We start from the raw sequence: 16394 nt of genomic DNA, 5'->3' as shown, positions 1-16394 counted from the left end.
AGGGCAGAACTGCTGTCCAGCAGGAGAGCAGAGCCACCAGCAGCTGAGGCAGCTAAGCTTTTCCATTGCAGCCATGACCAGCAGGGAAAACACATTGTAAAAATCCAAGGGGGGAACGCCACTGGGGACAAGGTGGGGCACAGCAACACCACCTTTGCCACTACAAGAATGCTGAAGGACGCCGTGGTGGCAACAGTGGAAAAAGCAAAAAGGTACTTTAAATGTTTCTTTCTGTAAACAAAAGAGACACAAAGATGCTTCTCAGTGACTTGCTCCAAGTTCTCCTGAACCTCTGAGAGACAGAGGAGACCACTACCACAACAAACTGTTAACACTGGCATCTGGGTCCTGCCTGCTGCATTGGCACCTCTCTCCTGGCCTGTCTGTGTGATGGAGCTTCAGAATCTGAATAATCCATCTAGAGGTCACTGGCTGCAGCGAATATGTGACCTGTTACAATAAAACAGCATCACAGAATTGTAAAGGTTGGAAAAGACCTTGATGAGCCTCAAGTCCAACCACCTGACACCTGAAATCTAAAAGGCCAAATGAGAAATGGAGGGGAGAAGAGATGAAGCTCTGTCCAAGGGCCAAAGCCAGAAGTTTTGCACATAAAGAAATCAAAGGAGATTTCTGAATTTATTGGCCCTTAAGCCACTTCTTTCCCCCTCTCACAGAAGGTTCACAGAAGACACAAAACAGGAAGAACAGCTGGGCCTGGTTCCATTCTAAACTGAATGAACAGGTATAGAAGGCCAAGTTATTGCTCAGCCCCCTCAGTGTCATTCCCTTGCACAGCCACCAGCACAGGAGGGAACCAAGGACGTGAACACCACGGGCAAGACTCAGCTATCCCATGGCTTCTGCTGAGACCAGTGCTTAAAGGAGACAGGAGAATGGAATTCACAGTAACCACTCACATAAAAGGAAGAACTGAGTGTGTAAAACTGGAAAAAATTGTGGGAAAATATTCATGCAGCCCATATTACAGAGACAAAGGGCACTTCAAAGGCCCTGGCAGTGAGAGTAAGTGACAAAGTGTGCGGGTGTGTGACAACGGGTCACTTCCTCCCAGGGCCTTCCTGCCCCCTTCCTCATCCATGGAGCTGAAAGCATAACTGTCCTTAATTGCTCAGTGGATTCCACCCTTGTGAGAGGACCAAGTCCAGCAGCTGGGTCTGGGAGCCCAGTGCACCTGCAGTGACACTGGCCACGTCCAAGGCAGGGCTCCTCCACTGCTGCAGCCGACTGCCAGGCAGCAGCAGAGCCATGTCTGCACACATGAGGGGTCCCTTCCCACCCAAAACACCCCAGGATTCCACATCCTATGATACACATACATTTGGATATATTCATTGCATTACAATATTTAGCTAGTAAGGGATGTAAACCTGAAGTTTTGCAGAGTTTCATTTGCCCATCAACCCTATCTCCAGCTGGAATCCTTAATTTTTTAATTAACTGGCACACAAGGACTGGCTGAATGAATGATTATGGAGTAATTTTTTTTGGAGGAACAAAAAAATACATGAAGTGAGCCATCATAAACATATTCCAGCTAGCTGTGCTGGGTCGACAAATTCTGATTCTTTGTTGAAAAATAATATTTGGTGACACACAGGCAGATTATGTGAAATCACAGAAAGTCAGTCAAAGCCTCTGCTGTCTCCCAGGCAAGCATTTTGTGGAAGGGAGGAATTTAAAACTGGAAGGGCTGACAGGGAGAGCACAGTCCTGAAGTAAAAGCCAGCTCTCAATTCTCCCAATTCCTTATGGAGCAGAACCTCATCTACCCACAGCTCTGTCTATAATTACACGGAGTAAGTGTGATGCACTTACAAAAACCACGCAGCCTGACATTAGCCAGACTGACATCACACTATTTGTAGGGAAAAAACCCAGCAAAGAGGCAGCTTGGGAGGGTTGATTTTCACTGTCACACCACAGAACCGGTTTGCAAACAAGAGGGTCCCATCTCCACTTTCCTGTGGCCATTCTTTGGGGGGAAGAGTTTTCCTGGGCCCTCAGAAACTGACACAGGTTTTTTTCATTATGGATCCACCCCCCTTTATTCTTTCCTTTTTTCATATAGACTCTTACACAACGAAGCACTTTTTTTTTCCTTTCCACCTCACCAAATTCCTCCGAGCGTGCCAGCCTCGCCTGCACCTCGCACAGATGTGTTATGAATCGAACTCGCACTGTTTCCACACAGGATATTTTCATCATTCCCCTCTCCTTTTCCCCATCCCCATCCCGTCCAAAACAGCCCAGAGTCATAATCATAAATTCTCCTGGTCTGACCTGAAAGCCCATTCTTTCAAGGACTGCTTCTCTTGGAAAAGCTGTGACTAAGGAGAAGGAGTTTTTCGGCAAGGTTCATCCCTGCAGTCTGCCATGAGAGGTGAGGTCTGCTGGAAGCATCTTCCATAGGGAACTCGTATTTCTTTCTATCCAGAGCCCACCTTCTGCCTCCTGACACTCAAGAACACCCAGACAAAACACAAATTTCCAACTCCCACATACAAGGTAATTTGAATAAATTGCAAGGTTATTGCTGGAACCTCCTCACAATGTGTGAGATCCAAAATGCCATTTATTTGTGGAATGACACTGGACCAAGCATTTCATGCTCCTTCAGTAGCACTCTCTCAATGAAGCTGCTCCTCAAATCCAAGGAATTTTCCTGTCAGAGGAGAGCTGCCAACTTTCCCTCTTTGGCGAGCAGGGTTCCATTCTTGCACCTCTCTCCATTTCCTGCACAGTGTTGCTTTAATGAGCCCTCCAGTCTGGTGGAAAGCTAACAGAGACAGCGAGAAAAAGCAGAATAATAAAAAGGAGGAGAACCTGAGAGGGGAGAAGATTTAGGAAGAATTTTCCATCGAATACACAGTGGGTCTGACTAGAAATATGACAAAAAGGAGACAGTTCTCCTCTGCAAAAGGAGGGAAACCAGCCCAAGTGTTCAGTTTAGACACATAAAAGGACCTCTTAAGCTAAGTAATAAATTTAATGACTTAGAACTACAGAGAAGAAATGCTTAGTCAAATATTGTGTTGCAGAAAACGCAGCAAGAAAGAGTCCTATTTTCTGTTCTGTCATGCAAAAATGCAGAGCTCTCATCTTGGATTCAACCCTAACTAACACAAAGGCAAGCTTAGCCCGGCTCTGGATCCCAGGCTGACAGTGTGGCTGCAGGGGCTGAACTCCCAAAGGAGGAAGGCAGTGGGAATGATGTGAGAGTGGCAGCCCAAGGTGAGAGAAAGGCTGTTCAAAACTGGGAGACAACAGAATGAACCAATGTAGCACAAGAGTAGAAGTGGCACAACAGCAAATAATGCCAATTTTAAAAAGTGTATCCAAGCATTAGTCACAGATAATAAGCCCCTCTCTCTCGCCACATGGAATTTCAGCCATTTCTCAAAATTCCACTGGCATAAATATAAAGGAAAAGCTCCAACTATAAACTGTCACTGAATGCTGTTGAACTCGGGCTCCTGCTTTTTTTTCCATGAATGCACTGTAAGTCAGCATTCCAAGAGCAACAAATGTCTCCAAGCCCAAGCTATTTCCCAACAGTCCATGGACCACGAGAGTGTCCAAGATAACAGTGAAAATATGCAAAGGCCATTCTACCCAGATACCACATCCACAGAGGAAGGGGTGTCCCAAAAGCTGACCTGCACAAAGGGGGTCTGGGGTTGGGACAACAAGCAGCTTTAGAAGCCCAAAGATCACCACACTGCTGACCTGAAAATCCTGAAAAAACAAACAACATCCAAACCATTAGCAAGACAGAGTATCTGCTTGGGACTTGGGAAGTTTGATTTGGATAGAAGCTCTGCCACTGTGGAACAGCCACTTCCAAACTGTGGGCATCAACTCATCCACTTCTAGTTGGGGTAACAGCCTGCAGTGTCTTTGAATATCCCACTCCAGCTGTAAATATCATTGTCACCCCAAATAAGCCTTCACAGAAGAGGCTGAAAGCAGCTTGTTATGTCCCAAGCACCTAAAAGGTTTCCCAGCTGCTCTTCGTTGTCCAGTTCTGCTCTTCCACAGAAAAGCACCTGAGGGAACTCACTGTCCAGCAGTGCAGCCTTCCAGTTTCTCCCTGGCTTTTCAGCTTTTGCCTCAGCTTCCCTGGCATTGCAGACACAATCCTATCTTCTACCTGTGCCAGTGCCTCACCACTCTCATTGGAAACCTGCACAGGGACTGCAAAGTATGGAACTGTATGGAGATACTGGCAGCTGGAACACCTGCACACTGTGCCATCACCTGTGAGCTTCAGAAAAGGGATGGTGAATTCCATGCAGGGAATTCTCTCTCTTGAAAGAAATTTAAACTCTATGTTCTTAAGGCTTTAAGAAGGGAGACAAGACAGCTGGAGGCAGAGGGCTCTGGATTTCCACAGAGCCTTACATGTGATGAACAGCTGTGAGTCAACCTGCGTGGCAAAGGCTCAAGAATACAAGTGCTCAGCTTGAAATCCTACAGACAGAGACAGGGAATGACCTGCAGGACACATTGCTGCCTTTTCCCTTTGCCCCCTCCCTCTAATGCCACAGGGCTCCCCTTTACATGGGAACAAACACCCCAAATAAGGGATATTAGAGGGCCTGACCACCAAACAGGCATTTGGGGTTTAGTGCCTGTTGAATTTCTCTCACTATCAGAAACTCTAAGTGAGCCTGGAGATGGAAAGGGAGCACATCTGTTCACTGCAGTGCTGGTGAGACGATCCTAGTAACGAGGCAGATGTTTCCAAATGGAAGTGGATGGGATGCCCAGATGGCTTTCATTGTCCCATTTTTCCAAGCAGCCTGACAAACTTCAGATGTAAAAAAATAAATATGAATGATGATTCCATCTCGCCAGCAAAAAAAAAAAAAAAAAAGAGGAGAGCATGTTTGACAAAGAGCAAAGGAAGAGGATCTGAGGAGGTCAGAACTTCAGCAGCCTTCCTCCAATCAAACCAAGTGTCTAATCAACCCCCACAACATGGCACAGTTCAAAGAACAGACACTTTTAACTGATTTATCTCCCCTTGTGTTCCCTTTTAAAAAGCACTGTACACTAAAGGAAGACTGATATTTACTTCTAGTAGCAAATGTTCTCAGCATCAGAAACGTGGAAGCTTTGATGTGCTGGAAGTAATGAAACTATATTGTTACTTTTTCTTGGCAGGGAAAGCTCTGATTAAGAAAAGGGGCTTGAAATAAATCAAGAATCAACCCTGTAAAAGCAAATTGAAAAATACCATTAAACTACCAAAGCAGAGGCTCAAATGCATCTGTTTGAGAATTCACTTGTGATCAGGAATAAAAAGAACATGGAGTAGGCTATGGAAGAACCTGAGCAGAACCCAGGGATGAGGTAGTGCATTTTCAAGGACTGTTTAGGACAAACTACTTAAAACAGATTAAAAAATTAATTACATGGTTTCTGGATACTCACTGTCTGTTGGTTAGAACTGAGCATTCAAAAAGTAAATAAATAAGGTAGTAAATTATTTTATGAACTGGATTTTTATTGCTATCACAGATCTGTGGAATACAGGGCTCTTGCTGAAAATCAATCACATCTATGATGCCACTAGTTACACCATCCGTGATGACAGCCATCAGAGTTTCTCCATAAGCCAGAGTACAATGAGTTACCCTTTCATTCTGAGGTACTTCCCAGGAGTTTTCAAAACAGGTTGCCACAGATCAAATGAAAGCAAGGGATATACTTGGAATTGCTCTCAGTCTAGAAGAAACAGCTGAATTTTTCCTATTCAGCAACATGATTTTTGAGTAGAGTTTGAGATATCTGCTCCATGTCATGAGAAAACATGGAAGACCAGAACTCAGTTTCACCATGGGTTGGCCCTGAGCTTCCTTTCTGCCCTAAGCAAGGGGGGGAAAAGCCCCACAAAGAATCTTCATCATCAAATCACAGATACTCAAAGGCAAATGAAAATCTACACCCAGAAACAAAAGACACTAATTTGTAGCTGGCTCCTAATTAGCTCCCTAACTTGGTTAGCAAGTCCTGGACCTAAGCGAAAAGTGCATCACTGTCAGGCAGAGCAGCCTGCAGTCATCCCCAGTGACTGTGCTCAAGCTACATTCAGAGCTCCTAAGGAACATCCTCAGTGGCTGCTCCTCTTCTCCTGGGTTACAGACACCTCCCACTATCCCAGGTTGCTCCAAACCCCATCCAGACTGGTCTTGGACACCTCCAGGGACAAGGCAGCCTCAGCTTCCCTGGATAACCTGTGCCAGGGCCTCACCAGCCCCAAGGGGAGAATCTTCTCCCCATGTCCCATCTCTCCCTCTGGCAGTGGGAAGCTGGCCCATGCTGCACAGTGCAGAAATCCCCAGGCCCACAGACTTTCACTCTCTGCTTGCAAGGACCTTCTCAAGCCTCAGGATAGCCCTCCACACACAGGGCAGCAGAGCCTGGACAGGAGGGAACAGGGCATACACCAAGCTGGTAAACGATTACAGCAGTAACTCTGCTGCAATCCATCAAGGAAAAGGAGGAAACACATCCAAACCCTTCAGGCCCAGAGCTTATTGTGATGCTCAAGGGCAACCACAGAGCCATCACAGACTCTCCCACTGATCTGACTTCTGTAAATAATTAACAGAGTTCCTACTACCTCTTCCTTTAATACCTCTGACAGATTTATTGTCAAGGAGAGAAAAGCACACCTACTATTCCTCCTGGAAATGGTGACTTTATGTTCTCTGGAGCTATTAGTGAGGAGAAGTGGAAAGGCAGAGCAGAGCTCTCCATTAAGAAAGCACAAAGCTCCTTGGATGGCCTTGCATCACCTGTTACTGTTTCCAGCAGACACTAAAAAAGCTCAGTTTACACTGTGTTTAACCCTGTTGCAGTTGAAAATTTATTTTAGGTATTATTAGGATTTTGCATAAGAGGATCTGTGCATTTGGAAGTTTTTATTCTGATTTGCACTACCCAGGTGGTGTTGATTTATTATTTGATGTCTCTAGGATTACAGAACACAGGTATTTGGCAAATGGCTACAGGACAGTCATTTCACACAAAAAGAGAGCACTTGCTAATCAAGTGTGCACTTCCACACTCACTCACAGCCCCCCACTCCTGTCCTCCATGGAGGATGTCAGTGTCTGAACCCAGCCCTCCCCAGGTAGCTAGGTCCACTGCTGGGCATCCTGTGCAGAACTATGGGAGAAGAAGGGAGATCCCACCCTTTCCAGCCACCTGACAGCCCCAGCCTGTTGCCAGGATCAAGGGGAAGGACAAACCTCATCCCTGCAGGCATGTCACTGGCTGCTGGGAGGCAGCAGCCTGCTTGTTACCTGGGTGGAGAGCTAAAATGCCAAAGGAGACACAAGGGAATGCCTCCTGGGGCTAGGTCCTCAAACCTTTCCAGGGAATGCTTAGAAATAAGCCCTGCCAATAATGCTGCAAAGGAAGACACAGCAAAGAAACACTTCCCTTGGCTCCTCCTGGAATACAAGCCAGCTAAGCTCTTCATCCCTGCCTGGGTTTTCCTCCCAAACCACATGGTATTTGGTGGAATCCAACACAGAGTTCCACAGGTCAGCCTCTCCCCGTCACCACGCACGAGAAGTCAGCTTCGCTGAGACATCAGTTCCCTCCTTCCCAACTCTAACTGCAGACTTGTGGGACTTTCAATAAGCTCCAGAACCCTAATTATCTGGCTGATGCTGTCCCATGCTATTGGAATACTCCAAAGAATGATTAGGCAAGGTATTCTGGAAAAAAAAACAAAACAAAAAAAACCAACGACGCTGTTTTCTTACCAAACAACAGCTGGGTCATGCTGTTACTCTGCAGTGTTTTACTATTGCATATTGGAAAGATTTCTGCACTTGTGTAACCCAGCAGTGGATCTGAAGAAACTCAGTCCACTGGGAGCAGCGTCAAGGACGAGGCTGCTGTTCTCACGTTCGCCATTCCAGCCGCGCTCCTGTCAGCCCCAGCTGCCCAGCTCCGTGTCATCCCACACACCACAAACCACAGCAGCTCATTTAGCATCTGCACCCTGCTTGGAAGGGATCAAGGGAAGGGTGACAGTGAGCTCTGGGACATCTTGGTCCCCACATGGACCCCACCAAAAGCAGGAGCATGGTATCCAAACTGCTCCCTCAAAACACACCAGATGCATTTTCCTTCTGTCATAAACCACAGATGCCAACATCTCATCCAGGTATTTTCAAAGATAAAAATGAATTAAACTGCCCTCAGCTTGGATTCTTCAGCTGTTTCTAGGATCTTCCTATAAATTTACTGAGCATCAAACCCATTAAAAACCAGGTGTCTCACAGTGGGGAAAAATGCTAAAACTGCAGAAAATTCAGGAGGAGAAAGTCCAGGAAGAGCCTTACAGCATGGAAATTACCCTTCTGTGTTATGACACAAACTGGTATGTTTTAGCTCATTTTCCCATCAAAAGCAGCCTGCTGTAGAACACAGAGTGATCAAGCAAGGCTCTCTGCTCCCAGTGACAAGAGTCTCTTGGTGCTCTCATTTCGGTCCTAAATTGGTAGGATGCTCATGTGAAACACATGAACAAGCCTCAGCCCCCACAAGCTGTGGGAGGATTCATTTCCTCTGGTTCCTGACCTCTAATTCACATAAACTCCCCCTGATAAGGCAGCTCCTCTGACTCTCATTCCCATATTCTCAGAGAGTGCCATCCTGGTACTTATGTGCTGCTCCATAAAAAGCACTGTGAACCACCTCACGAGCACCTTTCTGATCAAACCCAGGGGTGGAGATGAGCCAGGGGCCTCAGTCCTACATGGGCCACCCAGGGGTGATCCTCACCTTGGCATATCTCTCCCAGGTTACCTTGAGAATGTCATCTATTCACCACAGAAGCTCCTTCACACAGGACCAGCTGCCTACACAATATTTAAAACCCTCTCCTCTCTGTCAGCACCGCTGTTTATTGAAAGTCTTCTTCTTCCTATGCAATTTGGGGGCAAAGGGAGTTTTTGTTGGAAGATGGTATGAGCCTTGGAATGGCTGCAAGCTGAATGTACTGACCTGTCTCCATTTTTTCAATTTTCCCTTCATACAGATTTTTCTGTGTGTTTTACTGCTCTGGCGCTGGGTGCCTGCAGTTGGAATGAAGCCTTTATTCTTGGTTTTATTTAAAAATCATTTTCCTTTGTTATTGCCAAGAACAGAAGACGACTTAAGCAGATGGATGTTCCTGCTCTCATCATCAGGCACAACCTCCCTGACACAGACAGAGCACATCAGTCACTTCACAGCACCTTCTGATCCACTCCTGCTCAAGCTTTTCTTTCTTAAAAAAAATTGGAAGCTTTTCCTCTCTATAAAGTCTGTGTTTCCCTTTGCTTCCTATACACCCCTCACCAACACTCCTTTTCTTCTATACCATACTGTGCTCTTCCTGTTCTATTTGATTCCCTTTTCCTTAAGCAAACTGTTACCTGGAAGGAAAAAAAAAAAAAAAAAAAGAAAGAAGAAACCCAGCCCCACAAATTATATTCAGTGAAGAACTTCAGAGACTCCACTTCAGTTTCAATGTAAGAGAAGAAGGCTAAATTAAAAGCAAAAGTTCCAGAAGTGCTGGACAAAGAACAGGATGTCCTTAGACAATGCAGGTTATTGCCATCACTACAAGTTCTTGGTGGCCCTTTCTTGGGGGACTACCAGAGAACAGGAGAGAGACTTTTGACCTGATATCAGGAAGAAATTGTTCCCTCTGAGCGTTGTGAGGCCCTGGTAGAGGCTGCCCAGGGAAGCTGCACCATCTCTGGAAGGGTCCAAGGCCAGGATGGATGGGCCTTGAAGCAGGCTGGGATAGTGGAAGGTGTCCCTGCCCGTGGCAGGGGGTGGAGCAAGATGATCCTTAAGGTCCCTTCCAACCCAGGCCACGCTGGGATCCCGTGTTTATACAGGAATGTCCATACTGAACAGAGGATGTTACACAACATGCTGTAATGAGTCTACACAGAAATCATTTCCATCTTCCCCATTGTTCTGATGCACAAACTTATGGGGTGGGCTGTGCAGCATCAAAAATATCCTCCACCAGAACACAGGTCATGAGAAACTCTGCTGAGAAAGAGCTCAGACACCCTCCGGCACAACAGCGTCCCTGAGAACCACGAATGTGCCTGGGGAAGTGCACAGGGAGGTCTCCCAAGCAGGCAATAGGCTTCCCACTCTTCCACCTTCTATTCCAGGGTTTCATTCCCAGGCAACCAGGAGCAATTCCCAAATCATTTCTTCCTCCTACATGTTTCCCACCTGGGACAAAGACACTCGACGCCAGCGCCATGGCAACCCCGTCAGACACACAGGCACTTTGGTTCTTTGGGGAAAATGAAAATTCTGAAAGGAAGCTGGGAGATAAAGGCTCCTACTCCTTGTTTCCCACTGTTAGGAAGTAATTACAAAAATACTTTCATCTCAAGTGCTTGCTGGGTGAATAGGTTGTCATTTAAGAAATACTATGTTGTGAAGAGGAGGATGAAAGAGGAAAGCTCCGAGTACATGACCACGCTGTGGAACCGCTCAGCTCAGGGCTGGGTGTCATCATTCTACCACACAGAGTGCACAGAAAAAATGATAAATGAACAAACAGGAGGAAAGACAAACTGAATGCTCAGTTATCAGCTCGAGCAGCGTATGATCCAAACCCTGCCTCATCATCCCACTGCTGGCAGTTTGAGTGTTCCCACTGACTCCACTGGACTTGGAGCAGGCTTTTATGTTTCTGAAACATAGCTTGGGTTTTATTTTACCACACTCCTGAGCCAAATTCAGTAGAACTCCTAGGTACAAATTTGATTGTAAATTCTACAAGTTCTTTGCCTGTTTCTGCTGCGTCTTGAGTGCTTCCAAGGAATAAGGGTAATGATCACACATTTCAGTGATGTTTCCCAGCTTACTGACAAGGAGCAGCTTATTTTCATCCCACCCAGAGTAATATCATTGTTACACTTGCAAAACCTCCCAAATTCAGGCTTGTCCTGAGAGCATTTCCTCCTATTCCAGAGTAAAAAGCTGTTTTGGTGAGAAAATGGTAAGGATTTATTTAAATCATGTTTTAACATGACAGCCCCACCCACTGCTCTGTTTCTTTCAGCTCTGTCTGCACAGCTCATTTGCCCTCTGTCCCTCAGACCCTCCACCCCCAACAAGGAGCCTTGGCCTTTGCTCCTTTTGCCCTTAAGGAGAAGCATTTTTGATTTAAGAGACATTTCTGGGGAGTAGCCCAACGATACCTGCAGGACTCAACCCAAAGGAGAAGCGCAGATGTTCAGTGTCTTTAGGATCAAGACTTAAATGACTGGGCAAGGGGAGCTTACAAATGTCACCCCAGGACAGCCTGACATGGAAAAGCTGGCAGGAGACTGTCATGTGTATTTACACCCATGGAGACCTCGAGACACTGTCCTGCTCTGTGATATGATTCCCAGAGCAGGCCTAACCAGGTGTGGCCAGGAGAACTAACCTGAGCCAAGCACTTGAAACCAGCAAACACCCTGTCTGATGGACACCACAAGGACCAAGCAGGATTTTGGATTAATAAAATTATTTTAACATTTGGTGGTCAAGACCTACTGCTTCCCTGCACTGCCTCCCCTAGCAGAAGGAAGATCAGATTCCAAGGAATACAGTCCAACAAGATCCTTTGAATCAGCAGACAGATTACCTGTGACACAAATAGTCAATCCTGCCAACAGCCTGTCAAAATATGGAAAGTGAGCCACATTTCCCTGATACCACTGAGTGAGAGCAGAGGCATTTTCTAAGCACAGGAGATATAAAACTATCTACAATTCGCTGGTATCAAAACAAACCCCAAATATTCAGGTCCATTTATATGCAAGAGATCGTACTCACACCAAAATAACTGAAAAGACAAAGGTATAAAAAGGCAATAACTAATGAAGGAATCCTTCAAGGGGCCTAAACTGGTTGTGCACAGACACAAAGAAAAATTCCCCACAGGAATGGGGCAGGATTTCCAATCTGATTTCTTGAGCGTATCATGTAAGGCTTCTAAAGAAATCAGTCTCCACACAAAGCAAATTAGGAAAACAATCCATGCAAATTGCCACTATCATTCCCTAAAGAGGCTGTCCAGAGCCATGGATACCATCAATAGAAATCAGCACAGGGTGCTCCTCCAGTATGGGAAGCCTGAACCCACACTATCCAGCATGGATGCTTGAGGCATCCCAATATCTTCCCCAGAACCCCACACATTTCTGGTTCCCACTTAAGACAGCTCAGGGAAGCTTCATCAAAGGAAAAGTCCTAAAGGCAACAGGGAAAGAAAACTGGGTAGGTGTGCTGGCTTCCCTGAGAGCACCAGACAGGAACCCATCCATGCTCCTCAGCCGTTACCACTGCTCAAGCCTTGCCCTCAGGATGGCAGCTTTTCGACTTCCAACTCCTACACTCATTCTGTCCAACTGTTTGAGCAATGTCCAACCAATCCCCAAATGCTGTAAATCCTGCAGGAACACCAGATGGCCTGTCAGACTGCAGGCTCCTACCACACAGCTAGAGCTGGAAGCCTCCCTCTCAGAAAAGTGACTTGCAGGGAAAACATGACACAGCATGTCCCGTGTCACTGCTGAGAAAGGCTGTCACACTGCTTCCAGTTCTGTGATGACTTCATTGACAGCAACAGCTTTAAGTACTTTTGCATCTTAATGGCTGTTTTGTTGAGTCATCTGTCTTGTGTTACTGAAAACGTGGGCCCTTGTGTGTGCTGGCTGAGCTCCCAAAGCGTGAGCAGGCCGTACTCTGCACGGCTGCCTCGAGCCCGAGCACGGTGGTGGGGGAGCGAGGACAGAGAAGAAAGAGGAACATTTTCATGTGCAGCTCATACCAACCAGACAACTCAACCACTGCAAACATTTCCTCAGGCTCCACAGGCTTGGGCACCTTGCTTTAACCTTCAGCAATCTACAGGGTGGAAAAGCCCTCCAAGACCAAGCTCAGCTATTCCCCCAGCACTGCCAAGGCTACCACTAACCCATGGCTCCACGTGCCACACCTACCTGACTTTTCAATCCCTCCAGGGATGGTGACTCCTCCACAGCCCTGAGCAGCCCCAGGGGTTGAAAAGCCTTTCCATGAAGAAATCTTTGCTAATATCCAATCTTAAACCTGCCCTGGTGCAATGTGAGGCCACGTCCTCTTGACCTGTCACTTTTATCTGGGAGAAGAGACTGAATCCCACCTGGTTGTAACCTCCATTCAGGGAGTTTTGACCTCCTTTCCAGAGAAGGTCTCCCTGAACCTCCTCTTCTCCAGGATATCCCCCCTCCCCACCAGATGCACGAGCTACACTGGAATGGCCTTGCTGGGGTACCAAAAGCCAAGCACCTCTAGTTCTGCGCATTGTAAATACTTCTTCTTTTATTTCCCAAACCTTTTCCAGTTTCAACAATATGTGAACACACCATAAACACAGTGAGAATGTGAGAAGCTGAATGATACTGAAATAAAGGCAGAGCACTGATGGGTGCAGAGCTGCTCTTTCATCCCGAGCCCAGAGCCTCACAACCCTCAGCCTTCAATATGCAATGCCTTGCTTGGCTTATGTGGATTTGTGTAACATTAAAAAGACACACAAGCAAATGGACTAAACTACACAATGATAATTATTCTCAGACATGGTAATTATTCTCAGATGGACCAACCACATCATTTTCAAGGCAGAGGGGAATTCTTGGATGTGACAAAATATACCCGATCAACAACACTGCCATCAGACCGCTTTCATAGCAACCAGCAGGAGGAAAACAATGAAATTGGCACAACTTCGCTGTTACTCACAAAGAAACAGGACCCAGACTTTAAAGAGGAGTTGTACAGCCTCCTTCAAAAGCTTCCAGAGGCTGGAGTCACCTGGAATAGACCTGCAAGCAGCGCCATGGGTACTGTACCTCCTGTGTGCACATCGGGGAGCACGTCGGGGGGATGCTGCGCTACCGCCGAGCGCCTGTACACCATGTGGATTCTTCCCTTCTCCTCTTCCATCTGCTTCCCTCTCTCCAAAGGCTCAATGAAGTATTCATCCTCATCAGTTCTTATCATTCCAGCCTGGTAAGGAAGAGAGAAAACATGTCCATATGCCATTGTAGAGCCTAAAGACCCAGGCTCTAAAACCAAATACCAAGAGGGACAAAGCATAAAATGCTTGCAATACGAATGTAACCCACACATTTCTTCCTCCCACTCCCAAAAAAAAAAATTTCACCAACAAAAAGAGCTTGAAGTTTTCCAAATGAATGGAGATGAAGGGGCAGAAGCAGGCTGTGCATTTCCATGTGAATGCTCCCTGTAAACTGCAGTGCCAACCCAGTGCTTCCTTCCCCCCAGCCAGAGAGATGTCCAGGGAGGTGCTCGGAGCACGTACTTTTCAAGGCTCCTTTGGAGAAAAGGCTGTGGTGGATTTTCAAGAAAAAAGTATGTAGTGGAAATTATTTTTTTTTTTTCCCACAAAAGCATATTGATGGAGCAATCCAGGAAAGCAGTCTCCAATCTTGGAATGCTATTAAGTTTACTACTTTTTTCTTCTAAATTAATGACATTCAAAATTTCCATCCACTGAAGGAGGCAGGTTGGAATCTGTGCTACTGTGGACTTCTCCAGAGCTGTCCTCAGGATTCTGTGAAAGAGGGAAGACAACAGGACCATCCAAAATCCAAAATCCAAAAGCAGCCTTTGGGGCACAGTGGCTGGAATAAACCCTCCTGTTCCCAGCACCACCTCAGCCCTGAGGCTCAGAGAAGTGGATTAACCCCTTGGCTCTCCTACAAACTCGCTTCTCCCAGGGGAGAATCCAGAAGAAACCTGCCCTAGGTCCCATCAGCACCCCATCTGCATCTACCTGACTCCCCGGTATCTGTAGCTGCCTAAATGACTTCTGAGCATTAATTCCTGTCATCCCTGCAGTTCTTCCTGTCCCCCTCAATCCAGAACAAATGGTGCAGAGTGAACAGAGGGAATTCTGTGGAGTTAGAGAGATGCAAGAGCAAGTGCTGCTGGAGTTCATAATAAAAGGTACGTGGGAGCAAGGCCAAACCCAGTCTGGCTCAGGCAGCCCACCTAGGAGGGCTTCCCAGGGGACACCAAACCTTATATCCTTTACTGGACAATCCATGGATGAAGAAAAATCTGGCAAATACTTTTTTTTTTTTTTCCTTCCAAAATGTAAAAGATGCAGACAAGCATAAGGGAATAAGAAACAATATAAAGCCTTGAGAAAATAACCTACGAGGGCAGGCTAAACTAAGGAATCACTTCCTGAGCCAAAATCAACAGTATTTAAGGGGGAACATGATTCCCTATAAATATGCATGGGGTGTTTGTAGGGAAAGAGGAAAGAGCCCTTCATTCAGAGAGCACAACGGAGAGCTGTGAAGTGTCCATTAATGGCCACATTTACCTTCAGTGTTAAACATTATGGGTGGGATTTCCAGAAGTATTTTAGGAAGTCAAATGCCCCCTTTTCTAGCGGTTTGCAGTATGGGTGAGGCAGTTAACTCCCAGGCCAGCTTTGGAAAGGCCACCCTCAAAACGTCAGGAAGTTTGCTCAGCAGTCACACTGATGGCCATTATCAAGTGCTTCTAAAACTGATCACCAGAGAGCAGGAAAGGCTTTGGGTTTAGACCCATCCTACGTCCCATGGCCAACACCACGAGGCCAGAGGATGCTCTCACCTTCTGCCCCAGTCTCCATGCCAAACTCTGCTGGTATCTGTATTGGGAACACTTTGCAAGGCAAAAGTGTTCCCAATACAGATACCAGCTAATGCTCTTCTTTCTCGCAGAAAGAAGATAATGCTCTAAGTTCTGTTGTCAAACTGTCCTTAATGCCTTTGTACAGCAAAGAAAGAGAGTTTTTCAAACACTGATGTGACACCCTGGGGAACCGAGGCGTTAATTAGCAGCTGTTTCTCTAAACCACCTCTGAACAGTGGGAGAACAGATCAGGAGAGCTGCTTTAAGCAAACCAGCAACACAATATGGGAATTCAGGATGCACAGAGCTTCCCTGCATCTCTCCACAGGAGAACCTTCATTTGCATTACAGACATCCTCTCTCTGTCTCAGGATCTGCACATCCCTCTGTCATACACAGTAATCTGGAAACACCACGTGCTGGGTCTTCACTGGGAAGAGCTGAAATGAACCTTAACGTCATGTTAAGTTTCAATTTTTAAGCTTATAACTCCCCTTGGAGATACAAGCTTAAAAAATTGAAACTTACCATCACGTTCAAGGCTCTACATTCATCTCCAAACACAGCAGGCTGTCAATAAGTGGAAGCAGATTAATAAGCAGGTTGGAGCTTGTTCAGCAGCAGGAGGCTACATGAAATGG

The 16394-nt window shown here is 46.3% G+C and overlaps 1 protein-coding gene across 1 annotated transcript in view; it reads right to left on the bottom strand.

Annotated features, from left to right (window-relative positions):
* The window catches only part of ADAMTS3 (ADAM metallopeptidase with thrombospondin type 1 motif 3), a 55294-nt gene that overhangs the window by 20924 nt on the left and 17976 nt on the right, over nucleotides 1-16394 (bottom strand). The window contains exon 4 of the mRNA XM_050973986.1: nucleotides 13953-14109. Within this exon, the coding sequence (XP_050829943.1) occupies nucleotides 13953-14109 (157 nt within the window). The remainder of the gene's footprint in view (nucleotides 1-13952; nucleotides 14110-16394) is intronic.

The sequence above is a fragment of the Serinus canaria genome, chromosome 4 (assembly GCF_022539315.1).
Source record: "Serinus canaria isolate serCan28SL12 chromosome 4, serCan2020, whole genome shotgun sequence".
Classification (NCBI taxonomy): domain Eukaryota; kingdom Metazoa; phylum Chordata; class Aves; order Passeriformes; family Fringillidae; genus Serinus; species Serinus canaria.
The sequence above is the reverse complement of the archived record's forward strand: the minus strand, read 5'-3'. Positions and strand labels throughout refer to the sequence as shown.